We start from the raw sequence: 19,415 nt of genomic DNA, 5'->3' as shown, positions 1-19,415 counted from the left end.
TCCTCAGTCTCAGTTCAAGATGAATCCAGATTAAAAGCACCAGCTGAACATTTGGTCCGACGTTCCTCCTTGGTACCACACGCTGTGAAAGGTGGACGTGACGTCACACTTTGACGTAAATGTCCCCTCTGGCTGACAAAGGATTCACCTCTTTTACCTCAATGTCCTCAATGAACTGTTCCTCGAGCAGAAGAAAGAACAGTCAGAACGGGCCAAAAGGAAACGGAGAACAAACAGAACAAAGTCCAAAGTCAGATGCATCTTTAACGGGTTGCTTTCTCTCTTTTGGGACTCCGATGAACCGGTTCTGGATGTTAATGATGCTCCTGCTGCGGTGCAGCGATCAGCAATGACTTTCGTTTCGCTTCTGCCTTTGTCGATTCATCCGTCCACCGCGCAACCCCGTGGATCGCAGTGGGCAGTATCGGGTATTCTAGAGCATCGAAAACACATAAAACTTCCATTGTGAATAGAAAGCGAAGACGTTAAAGTCGCCTCTGCGTGGACTTGTACCTCTAGTTGTGATACAACTCAATGTAACACGACAAGACCAAGCTAAAGCTGCAGAAAATGACTCTACTTTATTATTACTTTATGGTCTCAATCGCTTGTTCCTCTTCTTCAATGCAGCATAATAATGTTCATTGAGTAAATAAAGGTCATTTAGAGTCAAACAGGCCGTAAAGCAGGGGATGCTTTGGGAGGAGGCTTTCTACCAGGTCCTACCGGGGTCGTAAAGACAGTTTCATCATCGGGTGACGTTTTTAAGCCTCTGTTTGACCATTTCGTGTCCCCATCTTTCGTGTCCCCATCACAGACTTGTACAGGACCAGAGCAGTCGCCCCCCGGTGGTCAGAGAGAGGGAAGCGTTAAGACACTTCATGCATACTGGTTATGGTTCGTACCCTCAGCTACGACTAAACAGGTTTTCGTCGTGATATTTGGAATTTGTCTCAGAGGGATTTTACTCTTCAAATATTGTGGCGGTAATAATAGTTTTAAAATACGTTTTAAACATCGGCAGACCAAAGACACACTGGAATCAGCTTTCACAAGACCTGCGAACGTCTGTGGCTCCGATCAGAACAACATGATCACAACTGGAACAGAAAAACCTTTTGTCTGCTGTCCGGCTACAAAGTATCCCATTAGTGCTGCCGAGTCCTGACGTGTGCGTGTGTGTGTGTGTGTGTGTGTGTGTGTTGGTGCAAAGGATCAGTAGTTTGGTACATCATCCACCTGCACCGACGCATTCTCCCCTCTCCTCCTTTCTTTAACGTGCTGTTGCTAAGATACGAGCCGCTCATCTTCACTCCTCCACACACAACCAGTCCTCGCGCATCTGTGTGTGTGTGTGTGTGTGTGTGTGAAATGTTTCTCCCGACCTCCAGATTATCCTTGACACGCACGCGTCTGTGTACATCGTTCCCTCACAGTCACCTGAGAGGTCAGTTTGAAAGGAGGACAGGTGTCTTTCTTCTCGCCTGCAGACACATTCCTGGAGACAAATTTCAGAAGAGCGTCAAAACTGACCTGAGAGCAGCTGAGACGCTTCAAACAAATAACATTTGCATCCCACGACTCTTTGAACAAAATGCGCCTTACCCCAGGGTGCCATTAAAAATGGTTTCTTTTATGTGTGTGGGTAAAAAACTCCCACGAGGCTTTGACAGCGAGCCGGTGTCCCGAGGTACTAACGCAGTATTTAATCCACTGCTGCTGTACTTCTATTCCACTCCTCTTCAAAGTGAATAATGTACTTTTCACCCACTCGAAGACAGATGTTTATTTTGAAAAGACACTTAACTATGAAGCAAATGAATTCTCTCTGGTGACCAGCAGGGGGCGACTCCTGCGGTCCCATAGACGTCTATGAGGAAATGACTCTACTTCTCTGCAGTGACCAGCAGGGGGCGACTCCTGCGGTCCCATAGACGTCTATGAGGAAATGACTCTACTTCTCTGCAGTGACCAGCAGGGGGCGACTCCTGCGGTCCCATAGACGTCTATGAGGAAATGACTCTACTTCTCTGCAGTGACCAGCAGGGGGCGACTCCTGCGGTCCCATAGACGTCTATGAGGAAATGACTCTACTTCTCTGTAGTGACCAGCAGGGGGCGACTCCTCTGCTCCCATAGACGTCTATGAGGAAATGACTCTACTTCTCTGCAGTGACCAGCAGGGGGCGACTCCTCTGCTCCCATAGACGTCTATGAGGAAATGACTCTACTTCTCTGTAGTGACCAGCAGGGGGCGACTCCTCTGCTCCCATAGACGTCTATGAGGAAATGACTCTACTTCTCTGTAGTGACCAGCAGGGGGCAACTCCTCTGCTCCCATAGACGTCTATGAGGAAATGACTCTACTTCTCTGTAGTGACCAGCAGGGGGCGACTCCTCTGCTCCCATAGACGTCTATGAGGAAATGACTCTACTTCTCTGCAGTGACCAGCAGGGGGCGACTCCTGCGGTCCCATAGACGTCTATGAGGAAATGACTCTCATAGACTAGATTCAGTTTCAAGTCTTCTTCAATACGTACAGATGTTCATTGAGTAAACATTTGCATTACAGCTTAGAGGAGAGTATCTACTCAAAGTGACAAATGATCACCGCAGCGTGTTGAGTAGCCGTGATTCGTTCTCACTGAGTTATTAATGTTGCTCCATTGATCACATGGTCTCATTATTCATGTAATATTTATCAAGAGACTAAAGGCTGTTAAAAAGGTCCACCTGGTGATCAGAGTCACACACTCACACACGCACTCACACACGCACACATCGTGTGTGAGTGTGTGTGTGTGTGTGTGTGTAGATGCCTGCAGGCTTCAGATGAGAGGGAGACCAATCAAAACGAACCTGTTCTGTGGAGACACAATTTCTGCTGGTGATGATTTTTTTTTTGCCTGATTTTAGTATTTTTTCCAGGAAAAGGACGCGAGCGCCGAGCTGGAGGCGAGTCGATGAGGCGATGAGTCACTCAGTCACGTCAAATAAACAGCAGGAACGATCTGTTTGTGTGGACCAGCCGAGAACTTCACGCCAGCTGCCAATTGGATGAGAGTTAGGAATGTTTTCCTTTTTTAAACTCATCAAAAGGCATCTGGTCCTGAGTGTAGTCCTGATCCTCTATATGAACCACTCTGAGTGTAGTCCTGATCCTCTATATGAACCACTCTGAGTGTAGTCCTGATCCTCTATATGAACCACTCTGAGTGTAGTCCTGATCCTCTATATGAACCACTCTGAGTGTAGTCCTGATCCGCTATATGAACCAGTCTGAGTGTAGTCCTGATCCGCTATAGACCTTCATCAGTAAACGAGACCATCAGAGAGTAGATGGTCTATACATGTGGTTTGGGTAAAGATCTCTCTGTGGAATCGTGGACGTGGACATGAAAGGCTGAAGTGAGGAGAACATCTGATGGAAGCACACTGCCTCCTACAGGTGGAGCTACCAAATCACACCTGCTGCATTTACGTCTCGTAAATAATAAGTGAAGGGAAGACGGCTGTGCTTTTACTTCACCTTTAACCTTTAACCCGTAATGGAGTATTTTTGGTGAGTTGCACTTTTCACGAGAGTTAAAGATAAAATGTGTGTTCAACCTCCGACAGCATCGGCGCTTATTTTTTTAATTATTTATTGTTCAAGCTATGAAAAAAAAACATGTTTGCGTTGTGACTCAAAACTTCTGTTTCATCAGTTTCTTCGGTACATCTGATATTTGTATCGTTTTGTCCACAAACATCACCAACAATCATCTCGTCTTGGTCTCGTGATTCTCTGTGAACTCACGCAAGGAAACCGTAACAAAATCACCAGGTGAGCAAATGAATTCAGTGAAATCACAATCAGGCTAAAGAAAGTGATTCTCAGACCAAAAGTCAATTCATGTTTTTTTATTTTTTATTTGAGATAATTGCAGGAAAAATAAGTTCGAAAGAAAGAAGCAAACGTCAACGCCAAGAGGCTATGAAGGAATCCACCAGGGTCACATGACTTCACGTCCGGCTGCGGAGGAACGTGTCTCATTCGGACAGAAAAGTTAACTTTATGACGTCTTCAGCTTGTGTTAATCACAGAATATATAGACAGAAAAAAAAACATTCTATGAGACCAGCGAACAGGAAGTGATGAAGCGCTGACTCGTGTCGTTTCCTTCAGGAATCACGACCCTTCAGCCCCTAAACATCTGGCGGAGGAAGAGAAGAGAGAAACGAGGCTGTGATCGATACTCGACGCGTGATGCTCCCTCTTCGCTCCCCCGCGTGTGTCGCTGTTCACCGCGACTCACCGCATTGGTAGAGGGCGTTGACGCGGGCGATGTCGTTTTGGCTCATCGTGGTGGCGCTCCCGAACTCCATGTCGGGGTCGGCCTTGGAGACGATGGTCGGCTCCCCGTTGCGAGAGAAGGCGTATCTTCAGGAGGACACGAACACAACGTGTGAGGAGACGCGCTCTCTGAGCCACCCAGCAGACCGCGCGTGTGTGTGTGTGTGTGTGGTGTGTGCGTGTGTGTGTGTGTGTGTGTGTGTCAGTGTTCTGCGAGCTGCTGCGTCCGCCCCACCAGGCGACTTCGCCCTCTTACTTGCTGTAGTGCATGACGGACTCAAAGTCGTACGGAGTTCCCAAGTTGTTGGTCGGCTGCTTCGCAAAGTTCTGTTCCGTTCCTGCGCAGACAAAAGTGTCATTTGAGCTTTAGATTTCTCGTCAGAGCGGATCGAAATCGTTCTCCTGAGGATCAAAGACCTTCGTTTGCAAACCCGAAGAACATTTTGCTCGTGAATTCTAAAGTTTTGTCTTCACATTGACACGTATTTGAATGCTTTCTAACGATACTTCTCCTCGAAATCAAACATAAGATGTTTCTCTTTTTCCGACAGCTTCAGCGTTCTACGCTCGATTGTCTCCCGCCTCCATCGCCCCTGAAGACGGCCGCTGACCTGGACGGATGTTTTCCTGCAGGATGGACACGTGGTCGTCCCTGTCGGAGCGGACTTGCTCGTGGTGGAAGCCCAGAGCGTGGAGGACCTCGTGCTGCACCGTGTCCGTGAACAAGCAACCGTCCCTCCTCAGGGAGACCTGCTGTCCCTGACTCTGACGGCCCAGGTAGGACCAACACCTGTGTCACACACACACACACACACACACACACACACACACACACATTGAACAACCGACGCCTTTCTGGCCCATTGGGTTGTTTATTTAGTAAATTGCCAAATGAATTAGAGGCCGATCACATGACATATGGTGGATTTCTGAAGCTGTGAGTGCAGCCGTGTGTGTGTGTGTGTGTGTCTGTGTGTGTGCGTGTGTGTGTGAGTGTGTGTTCCCACCCTGTTCCTGAGAAGAAGCTGAGGTACTGGCTGTGTCTGCGCCTCCACACGAAGCGGATGCAGGTGGACCTGTGGAAGGTCAGCAGGCTTTGGATGATGAGGTTCTTCTCGTCTCTGGCTGTGGGGACGAGGGGACAGCTGAGACGACGAGTCCACGGCGACCACAGCTTCGATTGCGCTTCACTCACTGTACTCGTTGGAGATGACGACGGGCACGTAGACGTAGCTTCCTCTCTTGGGCCACTTGCAGCCCGAGGTGACGCAGGGGTCGGCGTTCCTCTGCAGGTTGGGCACGATGTCGCCGTGCACGAGGCGCGTGGCTGCAGAGCGACAAACACACAAACACTTCATGTTTTCTGCTTGACAGCAATGGAGCGATTAGAATTATTATCATATTAATCATTAATCATGATTATTTCGGGGGGTCCATCTTACCGATGCCATCGTTGGCCCGGGCGATGGTTTCGGACACGCCCAGATTTTCTAAAAACACACAGAGAAAAACAACCCATGAGACCAGAAACCAGCGGCAGCTCCGTTTGAAAATGAGACACTAGACACAAAGTTTTGGGTGAATATTTGGGGACCTTCTCCGTCAGTCGACTCACCTACTGCAGCCTCGTCATCAACGGCTCCCTGCAACACAAATAACAACCATCTGAAATCAGACTGACATCGTGCATCGTGCATTTAGCGATTTCCCAGTGTTGACGGAGTCGGACGTACCGAAGGGGTCAGCGAGAGGAAGAAGAGGAAAAGGAAGGCCGGAGTCATGATGCTGGTCGTCTCCATTTCAAACTCAGTCTGAAGATGAAGTCAAATGAAGACCACCGATTGGTGGTTAAAGGTGGAGTTCGGTGTTGAAGTGTAAGAGGGTGAAGGAGATCCTTACCTGTTGGACCTGATGCTCGATGCTGCGGAGTCGCCGCTCTTGGCCCTTTATAGGCCGCTGGTGTGGGCGTGTTCCCCCTTTCAAGCTGTCGATCAAATACTTTGTGGTTCTGTTGTGGCAGAATATTTCCCCATCACAGGCAAAGAGCTCTGTAGGAAAAAAACAAAATGTTCCCTCACACGCGGAATGTGGCGCGGCTGCATTTTGTGTGCACGCACCTACACATGTGTGCACCAGTCGAACGTTTGGACACATTCCATTGATTTTCTTTCTAGATGAACATTGAATTCATCAAAACAACCAAGACACAAGAAATTATGTGGTAAACAAAACCAGTATATGTTTTACATTTTAGACCTTGTGCGTTGGCGATAGCGGCGCGCTCTTCCAGCAGCTTCATGGGGTAGTCAGCTGGTTTAAGGTGTGTTAGGAGTTTACTGTAAAGTATTTGAGACATCAGTGGTGTTGTGCAGGCTTGGCTTCAGTGAATCTGCTCATTCCACTGCAGTTCCCCAGATAATGGCAGGAACCACGCAACTAAGGGAAGAGAAAGGACTTTCATCACTTCAAGAGGATTCATCAAACGCTCTGATGAAAGAGACGGACCTCTGCTGCCGGGGAGAAGTTCATTTAGCTCATTTCATGAGTTATCAGCCCGTTCAGAGGCCACAGAAGTGCTTCCCAAGTTCACGTAGCAGACACATCTCAACATCATCTGTCCAGAGGAATCAGGCCTTTGTGGCTGAACACTACTGAGGAAGAGGAAGAGTGTTGCTCTATGATACCCCCCCCCCCCCCCCCCCCTTGGGGGTTCGGGCGAAATGGGCTGCATCTGGCCCGCACCTGTAATGAGTTGGAGACCCCTTTAGAGAAATAGGGATACAAATATATAAAAGATGATTGAAATGATAATTCATTATCATTATCGTAATCATCATTCTCAAAAATAATTAAAATATGCAAAATTCAAATTAGAATAAAAACGTCTGTGTCACTAAGTGTAAAAACGGTCCTGTGGAGCAGACATGGACACGACCAACTACCAACTACCAACTACCAACTACCCAACCGGACCAAACAACCGGGTGTATGACTATACTCACTGACGCAGACATTTCTAACTATAATTCCTCATTTAAACACAATTCTTATGCATTCAAATCATTATTTCTTTGCCATTTTCTATTTAAAAATATATATTCATACTATTCATTTGCTACCAAAATGCACTGCCCAGTCGGAACCTGTTTGGTTCCTTTGCTTTTGCTTCTGTAATGTGGCGACGGGGAGAAAATGCCCCTGAACGCCGAGGCCCTGAGGCCCTGAGCCCGTGAGGCCCTGAGTCAGTCCCTCCGGGGACACGATGTGTCCACACGGAGGTCAGGATCCAGCAGCTCCATTGGTGTATGCTTACCCGTCATGTTTATATATAGACAGAATGAGACGCAGACTGGTTAATTGTTCATAATGATGCTTGGTCATCCAGCAATTGTTATTCATTTATTTTATACCATTCAAACTTCATCGGATACTGAAAGGCGCCAGGATGTCATTCCATTGAACAATTAAAGTTAATCAGGTGTGTGAAGCTAAAGGGTGTGTCTGTGTGCGTGAGAGACAGTTTCCTCCAAGTTGACGTCCTGAGCGACAAGAAGGAATTTTGTGAAGGAAAAAATAAATTCTTATAGATATTTATGAGAGATTACAACAGAATAATAAAACAAATGGTGAGAAGTGTACAGAAGTAAAGTATAGTGTATACTTATATATGTGTAGACGTAATACTGAAATCCTTGTAAAATGAAATAGCAGAAAGACTGTCTTACTAAAAAGACTGATAGAGCCAGTTGTCTTTGTTGTGGTGTACAGGACAAAGTCATTACTGTGGGTGGTTTTAATCTTGGTGTGCATGTTGATAATGACAGCCTTTTGTACTGCATTAATGCTTACCCTACATCCCCCTACATCACCCTACATCCCCCTACATGACCCTACATCCCCCTACCACCCCCTACATCCCCCTACATCACCCTACATCACCCTACATCCCCCTACATGACCCTACATCCCCCTACATCCCCCTACATGACCCTACATCCCCCTACATCACCCTACACCCCCCTACATCACCCTACATGACCCTACATCACCCTACATCCCCCTACATCACCCTACATCCCCCTACATGACCCTACATCCCCCTACATGACCCTACATCCCCCTACATCACCCTACATCACCCTACATGACCCTACATGACCCTACATCCCCTTACATGACCCTACATCCCCCTACATGACCCTACATCCCCCTACATGACCCTACATGACCCTACATCACCCTACATCCCCCTACATCACCCTACATCCCCCTACATGACCCTACATGACCCTACATCCCCCTACATCACCCTACATGACCCTACATGACCCTACATGACCCTACATCACCCTACATGACCCTACATCCCCCTACATCACCCTACATCCCCCTACATGACCCTAGATGACCCTACATCCCCCTACATCACCCTACATCCCCCTACATGACCCTACATGACCCTACATCACCCTACATCCCCCTACATGACCCTACATGACCCTACATCCCCCTACATGACCCTACATCGCCCTATATTACCCTACATGACCCTACATCGCCCTATATTACCCTACATCACCCTACATCCCCCTACATGACCCTACATCACCCTACATCGCCCTATATTACCCTACATCACCCTACATCCCCCTACATCACCCTACATCCCCCTACATCCCCCTACATGACCCTACATCACCCTACATCCCCCTATATTACACTACATCCCCCTACATCCTCCTATATTACCCTACATCACCCTACATGACCCTACAAGACCCTACATCCCCCTACATCCTCCTATATTACCCTACATCACCCTACATCCCCCTACATGACCCTACATCACCCTACATCCCCCTACATGACCCTATATTACCCTACATCCCCCTACATCCTCCTATATTACCCTACATGACCCTACATGACCCTACATCCCCCTACATGACCCTATATCACCCTACATCCCCCTACATCCTCCTACATTACCCTACATTACCCTACATCACCCTACATTACCCTACATCACCCTACATTACCCTACATCACCCTACATTACCCTACATCCCGCTATATTACCCTACATCCCCCTATATTACCCTACATCACCCTACATCCCCCTATATTACCCTACATCACCCTACATTACCCTACACTACCTTACATCACCCTACATGCAAATTGACTTTGCTCTCAAATTTTATGTACATAATCTACATACAGTTCTTTAAATTTAAATTGAAAAAACAACACAATAACTAGAACAAGTGAGGGTTTAACGTTTAGTAATTATACAACATATATGTATATGATATTTTTATTCAAACTTCAAGTAGAATGGTGCTGATTTTTTTCATCAGATCTTGAAAGGCACCACGATGTGTGTGTGTGTGTGTGTGTGTGTGTGTGCGTGCAGTTTACTCCAAGTTGACAACCCAAGACATAAAATAAAAGACAAGATGTAACTTAATAAACTGAAGAAATTCTCATGCCAGATCTGTATAAGAGACTACAACAAAATATTCTATAAGTAATGCTGACGTCATCGGAATGTAACACAAAGCTATTTTTGGCTCTATCCTTTTAATAAACCTCAAACCTAAACTCTCATTGGACAGACCGGTTCTCAGTCTTTCACAACAAAGTGTAAAACGATCCAGTTGTCTTTGTTGTAGTGCACAGGGCCCCAGGTCTTTCAGAACAAAGTAATTACCGTGGGTGGTTTTAATCTCCATGAGCATGTTGATAATGACAGCCTTGGTCCTGCATTTATCGCTTTGTTAGATTTTATTGGTTTTTTTTCGGATTGAACAGCAACAACTCATTGTTCTCATCACACCCGTGACCTGGTTCTGCCACAGTTCAGCTCCACACCTCCACTCATCAGCCTGAACTCCCTCTACCTGTTCCCTCACAGGCCCCTGATCACTAGTCAAGCCTCTACAGCGCTGTATGTCTCACGATATCCGTGGACTCCTGTGAATGCTTTAGTCCGTGCTGGACTCTGTTGCTCCTCAGGAAAGAAGAATGGTAACTAGAAGGAAGACCTCGGACCAAGGACTCTGGTCTTGCCTTGTTGGACCTCAGTGCCGCATTTGACACCATTGATCATTGTAGCCTGTTGCAGAGACTAGAACTTTTAAATGGTATCATAGTTTTTCTCAATTGCTAAGACACTAAATCACATTCTCTGAACTAAATTTTCAGTGACCTAAACTCATTTTACGAATGAGGCACTCCTTTGTTTAAACTCTCTCACAATCTCACAATCTCATTCTCTAAAAACATAAGGCACTGTATGTGCACTTGGGTTCCAACAGGGTAAACACATTTCAATCAGGACAGACTCAGTCCGAATCGACAAACATTCCACATGTATAATATTGAAATGTGCAGAATCTTTGGCGATCGGACGCCATCCTAAACCGGAATAATCAAGGGGACGTGATGCCGAGTTCTGCTTGACAGAATCCCCCCAAAAGATGAATTTTATATGAATAAAATGAACAGTGTCTCACCTACCGCAGCGTCCTAAGCAAAAGAGAACATTAGTCGCGTGAGAAATGGTTTCCATCATCAGTTTAGGTGAGCTAGCCAGAGTAGACCCAGTGACTAGTACAGCGAAAGACACCCACTAATGAAACAGGGGTCACGTTAGACCCGGAGGCAACCGAGATCCCGGTCGAGGGCACCACCACCAGTTATATGCATGACTTACCGGGCAAACTCGTTGACTCTGATTACCGTGGCGACGTTCCAGAACTATCGCTTAAGCTCCATGCTGCAAACATTATTACATATTGTGATGTCTATTGCTATTTACGGTATAGTTGATTTAGATTACTGTGCATTTTCCCTTCTTGCAGAACCACAAGAATAGAACATGCGCAAGAGGCCCTGATTGTAGATATGGCTCTTGAGAACAATGCCATCAGACTCCGTGAAATTCAGGAAAGAGTTGTTGAGGACAATCTCAACTTTGAAGGAATCAACAGTGTCAGCATTTCCACTATTGATCGTGTGCAACACGCATGAAGTTTACAGAGTACCCTTCCAGCGTAACTCGGAACGATTTCAGTATGTTCAAGTACGTGTACACTCTTTACTGTACTTTACTGCACATACAGTGTGCATAAAGAACACTCGGGAGTCTGCAACCTGCAGCCAGTGCAACCTGTCTATCTGGTAGTTTGGGGCAATGTGAGCTTTCACCGAAGTTTCCGAATTAGAGATTAGAAATGAGAGAGTAGAGGTTCAACGTCAACCCAAATGTCCTAAATGTCAGCCTTCCACCGTACAGACCTTTTCTAAAGGAAGAGAATAATTCTTCTCTGCGTGGCGGTGGAATGTGTATGACTGACAAGCCATGTAATTGGCTTGTGGTGACGTCACTGTGGAGTCTTGCCAAACTTGGGTCCGGCACACCAGAAGGTTTTTCCCCCGTTGGCTGTTAAGGGAGAACATCGCCTGCCAGGTGGATGAAGTCCTCTGGTCAGACCCACCAAGACAAGACGCTGAGGCACAGTGAACACTGATATTGACTTCCTTGTAATATGCTTTTCATTTACAATTGTTTTTCATTACTATACAATCTGTTGACAGTTAGGTACTGTATTCAATTCTTTACCAAAACACATTACACTTTTTCTTTAACTAAATGCCGTGGCTGCTGTGTTCTCCATTTTCTTGTGTTGTGTCTAATGATTGATCTACTGTGTTTAAATATGTACTGTGTTTGTGATCTGAAAGCATTGATTGATTGTGAACACAGGTTAAATGGTTTAGGGGCGAGTGTTTAATTTTACCAGAAGCTTCAGGAGTTTTGGGAACGTAGTTTGGACATTGTGGTTTTGTGTTTGTAGTTCTGAGAAAATGGGTGACAGTTTCCTGAAATGTGTCTTAGCAATTGAGAAAAACTGTTAAGGAACCACACTGGTTTAAGTCGAATTTATTAGATTGATACCAGTTTTTGTTTGTAAACGGTGAATCCTTGGTGACCACCAATGTTATGTGCTTGGATTGATTTTTATTTACACTTTTTATAGGCAATTTTATCAGAAAACCCTGCATTAACCATCATTGTTATGCAGACGATACTCAATTGTATCTATTCATCGAGCTAGATGAGACCAGCCAGCTCATTAGACTTCAAGCATGTCTGAAGGACATCAAAAGCTGGATGACCTGCAACCTGATCTTAAACTAGGACAGAACATTCCTCTTATTATCCCCAGAGCACCTTCGCAGCCAGCTGTCTGGTGGTATAGTTTCTCTGGCTGGAATCGCTCTGGTATCCAGCAGCACCGTAAAGAATCGACCCGGATGTGTCCTTTATAAAACAAACTGCGAGGACTTCCCCTTTTCAACTACGTAATATTTTGAAAATCAGGCACTTTGTGGCTCAAACTGATGCAGGAAAATGAGTTCATGCATTTGTTACGTCTAAACTAGATTACTGGCTCCTGCTGACGTGAGCCGTCTGCTGTCTGGTGCGCTCTCCATCGGCCTGGACCTCGTTCTCTGCTCTCACCGAGGTTCCCCGTTGCCGGCCAAGCGCCCGCATTCTTCTGTTAAACGTAAAAAGACTTTTTGTTTGTAAGATCGTCTTGTGGTGAGTTATATTTTGGCCTTGGCCTTCCTGAGTTCATTAAAAGAGACTTCACCTTCCTTTGGTTTGGGTTCTCTCAACCGCACTCAGCTCGTTTAAGTCGAGGCTTAGGACTTTCCTCTTTGATGAAGCTTATAGTTAGGGCTGGCTCAGGCTAGCCTGGACCAGCCCTTAGATAAGCTGCTCAAGGCCTAGACTGCCGGGGTATTTCCTACGACACGCTGAGATTAACTTATTCAGGCTAAACATGTTTAAGACATGGATGCATAACAACAAACGTATAGAGAGAAACCTGCGATAACAGAACAGAATACTACACTTTATCTTTTGATGTCCCGCACAGCAGTGAAATGATTTAGTTCTTCTCTTACCTCATGGAAATAATTTGAGCTTTGGTCCAAAACTAAGCGCGGCCTGCTCTCTTCTGGCCGTAATGTGTACGGCACATAGCTTAAAGCACGGTTAACATTCAGGCCCGGTAAGAGACAGAACATGATCATCTCATTGGGCTCTTCGGTTCATTTTCTGTCCCTTCATTCTGGATTTGAGTGTTTGTTCAAAAGATTCAAGATATTTATTGTCCTGTGTACATTAACAGGTACATACAATGATATTCTCATTTTGCTATGCTCTCCTTCCACATAGACACAGATCTAAAAGAAAATAAATATATACGCACACTAAAGAGCAAAATGTATAAATATATATGCTGTGGACATTGTGGACACTAAAGTGCACCACGCACTGTATGTGTGTGCTTTATCACATCCCGCTTTTAATAATCACCACGGTCTTTAAACTGCTACGTTTAAGATTAAATGACTGTAGATATATACTTTTATTTACACGTTGATATGATTTACATGAAAGTAAGAAAGTCTGTGTTCTGCGCAGGATGCACTGGCGTGTGTGCGTGTTCTCTGTGCTACGTTAGTGACCCATGGTTTCTACTGACATGCTGTACTGTAACAGGGATCCTGGTCACATACAAATGATCTAAAAACATGACAAAGAATTAGGAAAAGAAACATTGCGAACACACGTTGTTAGAATCAATTGTAAGTAAAAAGTGATAACAAAATTCTAGAGGTGTGATCAAATCTTTAATTTGTGTTATTTTGTAAATTACATTACACACATTTGTGACATTAAATCTTTTTGAAAGTGATAGTTAATAAAAACCCCACAAACTACCACAAGAAAACTCTTTAATTTATTCTGACAGGAGCCACGGGTGTGTTTCTATCCTCAATAGCTTCAGCGTCTGCATGAAGATAAATGCATGCACAAGTTTTTTCCAAATCCTGTTGTGACATAAATCCTTTAATCCTTGGTATATTATTTAGGTTATAATAGGCTGGTTTTGTAACTGTCTTGATATGGCTGTTCAAGTTGAGGTCTAAATCCATAACCACCAATATTTCTGACCTGGTTTTTAACATCAGTGTTCAGCGCTGACTTACAATCATTCGTCCTCGGTCCCAAAAACCATTACTTCTGTTTTATTTTTGTTTGATTGAGAAAATTATGGCACATGTAGTTTTTTTATTCGTTCAATGCATTTACTCATCAGTAAGACAGTTAAGTAGATATGTGTGTCATCTGCATAATTCTTATAGCATCCTGTTTCTTTCCATAAAGACAACTTCTTTATGCTGTGATTTCAGTTCTTCTAACTTGCTCAGGTTTGCTGGTATCGGACCTCTGTGTTGTATCTTTGTCTTTGATCAATAACCTGCTCTTACAGTCACAATTTCTAGAGGTTAGGGGCTCCACAACGAGCATATTGAGGTAAAACACGAGGTAGTCAGCAGACACGGAAGAAGTCTGCTAAACGCTTCACTCTCATTGAAGACAATCACATAAAGCTTTACGCTGATCAGGACTCAACGTTCCCCAGTTTGGTAGCCACTGTTCTACACAGAAAGACTCATTCGTTCTTCAATCTGTGACAGTTGAACTGAGGACGGTGTCCAGAGCTCGTGCATTCGTCCAAACCCAAACGCGGGGTAGAGGGCTCCGCTGAACGCGCAGTGGAAGGTGTGGAGGTGGGTGCGTTTGGCCGAAGGGCCGACGGAGGGGAGAAGGTAGAAGGACACGGTGCCGGCAGGCCAGTCCAGATACAATGCCATTCTGTTAGAGTCAGGCGGCGGGACAGGCACTTCTTCTGGTTCGTTGTTGTGCCAGGCGGTGAAACTCTGAGCCGTGCAGAACAGACTCCAGGACTGATCGTTCCGTCCGATGCAGCAGTCATCCCCGTCTCCTCTCCGGTTGATTCCTCTGTATGTAACTCCTATCTGAACCCTTCCTTTCCACCGGACCTCCCAGTAGCACCGGCCAGTCAGACCTTCTCCACACAGCAGCTGTCTCCATCTGTCAAACCTCTCCGGATGATCGGGGTACAGCCGTTTCTCTTTCACCAGCGTCGCCAGACGGTTGTCGTCAGACACCGAGAGGTTTTGGCCGGCTGTGGTTGAGTCCAGTGAAAGTTCACAGAAATCTGATGGGACACAAAAAACAACTTTAAGTTCACTGCCTTTGAAGTCACCGATGGATTTATACCTTTGGACGGAACCAGCCTTACTGTTCAGCTAGTGCTTTGTGTTTTTAATTTGCCCTACCGAGTTTAGAGATCAATTAAAACCTCATCTTATTCTCGGTGACCTTTGTCACACGGGGCTGTAGTCAAACAGGTCCGGGACACTAGACAAGTTCAACTTACACTTAAGAATTGATGGTTTCAGGCGACCCTTTCCACAATGATCGGTCCTGTGGAGAAGGTATAGAATTGTAAATGGCAGAGAAAGAGAAAGACGAACAGACATTAAGTTTGCGTTCACACCTGTAGGTTCTTTGGGAAAACAAACATGAAGTTGTACAGACTGACGGGTGACTAGTTGATTCAATGGTTTTGGCTATTTTTTTGTCTGAGTCACAAAGGAAAATCACATGCACACAATCGACAACCACACGGTTTCTGAACAATTATATAATCAATGCTACTTGAGAGTTTCTAGTTTCCAGGCGGGGTCCTCCAGTTTAGCAGCCAGCAGTGTCTCTCCTGAGCCTTCCGGGTGGTTGAAGCTCAGGTCCAGCTCTCTCAGATGGGAGGGGTTGGAGGTGAGAGCTGAAACCAGAGAAGTGCAGCCTTCCTCTGTGACCTGACAGCCTGAAAGCCTGAAAACACGTCAAAAGCTTCATTAGAGATTTACACCTTCTTCAATCAATAATTATTCCGTGCAACAATCTGGTTGGACATTTGATGCTTCCTCATTTTATCCAGTTATTTTGTCTGTGGTCAAATTGCTCATGTAGCAACATAAATTACGTAACCAGCCTGAATATGCAGAACATCTGAAACCTCTGATGAGACTCTATGAGCAGAGAAAGATATTTGCTGGACGATGCTACGCTGTGGTTGGACCTTGAGGACGGGAAAGTGGGTCGGGAACCTTTTTAAACTGAATGATGATTAATCCACTCAACAAAGACTGACCTAAGAATCTCCAGTTTACAGTGTGGACTCCTGAGTCCATCCGACAGCAGCTTTACACCTGAATCCTGCATGTCATTGTTACTCAGGTCCAGCTCTCTCAGGCTACAGTTCTTAGTGAGAACTGAGGCCAGAGCTTCACAGCTTTTTGTTGAGAGGTTACAGCCACTCAGCCTGAAAACAAAAAAAGTAGTTTATTCTTTGCCAAAGAAATGAGCGTTTTATACACATGTTGTGCTTCAATGTCCATGTGCACCTACACAGCTGTTTTGGATGCCTTGACCACTGGCAGGAGCTTCAGAAAACCCTCCTCTGAATCCGAGTATTTGTTCAGATCAAACACGTCCAGATTCTTTTGTGAAGACAGTAAGATGAAGACGAGCGCTGACCACTGAGAGGGAGCGGGTTTGTCCCCAGACAGACGTCCTAACCTCAGGTACTGTTGGATCTCCTCCACTAACGAACGGTCATCCAGCTCATTCAGACAGTGGAACAGATTGATGCTCTTCTCTGGAGATGGATTCCCTTTGATCTTCTTCTTGATGTACTGCACTGGCAGCTCTTTGAATTGTGTTTTACTGCTCGTCGATCTCATCAGGCCTTGTAGGAGAGTCTGATTGGTCTCCAGTAAAAGGCCCAGAAGGAAACGGACAAACAAGTCCAAGTGTCCGTTCGGACTCTCTAAAGCCTTGTTCACTGCCCTCTTGTAGAGGTGTTTGAATGCAATGTTGCAATGTGATGGCACGACCGGTAACGAGGTGTGTCGGTGTACTACTCTCAGTAGATTGATGCCAGTGTTGATGAACGTCAGGAAGACATAAAGTGCTGCCAAAAACGCTCAGATGGACAAAGCAGAAGACCTTTTCCTGGGTCAGCCCAGCCCCAGTGAAGATCTCTGTGAATACTCCTGAGTGTATGGAGGCAGCTTCTATGTCCACCCCACACTCTCTCAGCTCTGCTTCATAGAAGATGAGGTTTCCTTTCTCCAGCTGCTCGAAGGCCAGCTTTCCCAGGGAGAGAACTGTCTTCTTGGTCTCTGCGTTCCAGACTGGATCGCTCGCCCCGCTGCCCTGGTACTTTGCGTTACTTTGCTTCGTCTGAACCACCAGGAAGTGGATGTACATCTCAGTCAGGTTCTTGGGCAGCTCGGCCGTCTCTCTACTTCTCAACACATTGTCAAGGACCGTAGCAGTGATCCAGCAGAAGACCGGGATGTGGCACATGACGTGGAGGCTTCGTGACGCCTCCACGTGGGAGATGATTCTGCCCGAGTGCTCGTTGTCTTTGAATCTCTTTCTGAAGTACTCCGCCTTCTGTAGGTCGTTGAACCCTCTCACCTCCGTCACCATATCAATGCATTCAGGAGGGATCTGTTTGGCTGTGGCAGGTCTAGTGGTTATCCAGAGGCGGGCAGAGGGAAGCAGGTTACCTCGAATGAGATTAGTCAGCAGTACTTGGACTGAAGCCGACTCTGTGACGTCAGTCAGGATCTCGTTGTTGTGGAAGTCCAGAGAAGGTCGACATTCGTCCAGACCGTCAAAGATGAACACAACCTGGAAACGATCAAATCTACAGATTTCTGGTTCTTTGGTTTCAGTAAAGACGTGATGAAGAAGTTCCACCAAACTGTATTTCTTTCCTATTAGCAGGTTGAGCTCTCGGAAAGCGAATGGGAAAACAAACTGAATGTTTTTGTTGGCTTTGTTTTTGGCCCAATCCAGGATGTACTTCTGCGTTAGGACTGTTTTCCCAATGCCGGCCACGCCCGTTGTCACCAGAGTTCTGACTGGCTCATCTCTTAGAGGTTTAAATATGTCCTCCCATCCAATTGTTGTTTGTGAACCTGCCGTTTTGCTAATTTAACAAAACAAATTTAAGGGTTTGAGTGCAAACGAGAGACAAACAAACTATTTAAAGCAGACTTATTCGTTCTACTTAGTGATCAGAGCGTACCATTTCAGAACACAAAGAATCAATGTTAGAAAGCGAAATGTGCTGTTGTACATTTCCATACCATGAAATCTGAGTCCAGGTTCTGATGATGCTTCAGCTTACGTTTGGTGAGAACCTCTGACCTCTTCTGGTGAGGTCTGTAGACCCAGAAATCATGTTATTTCACAAACTTAAGCGCACACACACACACGCACGCACGCACAACCTTCACTTTGAATTGTTTGATGGTATGTTGATCTGACATCCTGGTACCTTCCAGTAAGTGATGAAAACATTAACACAACTATTTCCCTGAAGTAAATGATACTTGTGTACTTCATGTTTCTACAGTCCTACCGAGTATACGTTTCTATCCAGTACTTAGTGTAAATGCCACAGTACGTTGTGTGCTCCGTCGTGTCAATTCTCACCTGGGCTCATCGATCGTTCCTCCAGGCTCGGGTTCACTAATGGATGGGCAGCTCCTCAGGGACACACAGTCGGGTCCTGGAAGCCCTGGTGAGCCGGGCTTCACCTGCTTCACCGCGCTTCAACACAAACACTCGTACTCCAGGTTATTTACGCAACTTCAGAGAAATTCAGATTCTTAATTAAAGTCAGCAAAGTCACACAACACCCAAAAAGAATCCTCACGTTTGATCGTCAGACTCTCCTCCGTGCTTGAAATCCGTGTGCTCCCACATAGAATGGTGTCTCCTCCACGGGCCTTTTCCCACTAAGTCTGCTGCCTCCAGCTTCCCGGGACTTCGACACAAAGGCGACAATAAACATTCAAACTGAAAGTCTCTGTTGCTTCCTTCCCTCGGATGTTCGAGCGTCACCGTGCAGAATGATAAATGAGGAAAGCCGACCTCACCTGTTGTTTTTGGTCCAGCAGACACGGGCGCCGTCTTCCGTCGCCTCACACACGTTGTAGTTTGCGCTCCTTTAGGGACACGAGCAGCATCACTCCCTGAGAGTTTGTCCCTGTTTGACTTCTTACCACAGCCTCTTTTCTTTAGTCAAACCGGTTTGCAGACTAAATA

General features: G+C 45.8%; 1 protein-coding gene and 1 pseudogene across 3 annotated transcripts; both read right to left on the bottom strand.

Annotated features, from left to right (window-relative positions):
- Positions 1-3,888: 3,888 nt before the first annotated feature.
- On the bottom strand, positions 3,889-6,141 carry LOC120808676 (high choriolytic enzyme 1). 2 transcript variants are annotated; one of them, XM_078085918.1, is made up of 9 exons: positions 6,070-6,141; positions 5,952-5,979; positions 5,779-5,826; positions 5,532-5,663; positions 5,344-5,461; positions 4,948-5,126; positions 4,593-4,674; positions 4,299-4,423; positions 3,889-4,196 (listed from the first exon to the last, which is right to left on the bottom strand). In XM_078085918.1, the coding sequence occupies exons 1-9, from the start codon at positions 6,133-6,135 to the stop codon at positions 4,189-4,191; spliced, it is 786 nt and encodes a 261-aa protein (XP_077942044.1). In that variant the 5' UTR covers positions 6,136-6,141; the 3' UTR covers positions 3,889-4,188. The 2 variants fall into 2 exon arrangements, with proteins under 2 accessions (XP_077942044.1, XP_077942042.1); XM_078085916.1 differs by lacking the exon at positions 3,889-4,196 and having other exon boundaries at positions 4,270-4,423.
- A 7,893-nt stretch (positions 6,142-14,034) lies between these two features.
- On the bottom strand, positions 14,035-19,385 carry LOC144385371 (NLR family CARD domain-containing protein 3-like; annotated as a pseudogene). Its single transcript, XR_013451627.1, has 9 exons — positions 19,247-19,385; positions 19,024-19,134; positions 18,801-18,917; positions 18,452-18,527; positions 16,698-17,990; positions 16,441-16,611; positions 15,948-16,121; positions 15,667-15,713; positions 14,035-15,444 (listed from the first exon to the last, which is right to left on the bottom strand). The product of XR_013451627.1 is annotated as an NLR family CARD domain-containing protein 3-like (transcript).
- Positions 19,386-19,415: the final 30 nt, after the last annotated feature.

The sequence above is a fragment of the Gasterosteus aculeatus genome, chromosome 12 (genome assembly GCF_964276395.1).
Source record: "Gasterosteus aculeatus chromosome 12, fGasAcu3.hap1.1, whole genome shotgun sequence".
In the NCBI taxonomy this organism is placed as follows: Eukaryota; Metazoa; Chordata; class Actinopteri; order Perciformes; family Gasterosteidae; genus Gasterosteus; species Gasterosteus aculeatus.
This window is presented reverse-complemented; position numbering and strand designations above follow the sequence as displayed.

Bases quoted from the DNA above. Each gene is read 5' to 3' on its own strand.
- LOC120808676 (XM_078085916.1), bottom strand. From the start codon at position 6,135: ATGGAGACGACCAGCATCATGACTCCGGCCTTCCTTTTCCTCTTCTTC. The intron at 5,827-5,951 runs GTGAGTCGACTG...GTGTGTTTTTAG, and splicing joins TGATGACGAGGCTGCAGTAG to AAAATCTGGGCGTGTCCGAA. The intron at 5,664-5,778 runs GTAAGATGGACC...GTCGCTCTGCAG, and splicing joins CCGGGCCAACGATGGCATCG to CCACGCGCCTCGTGCACGGC.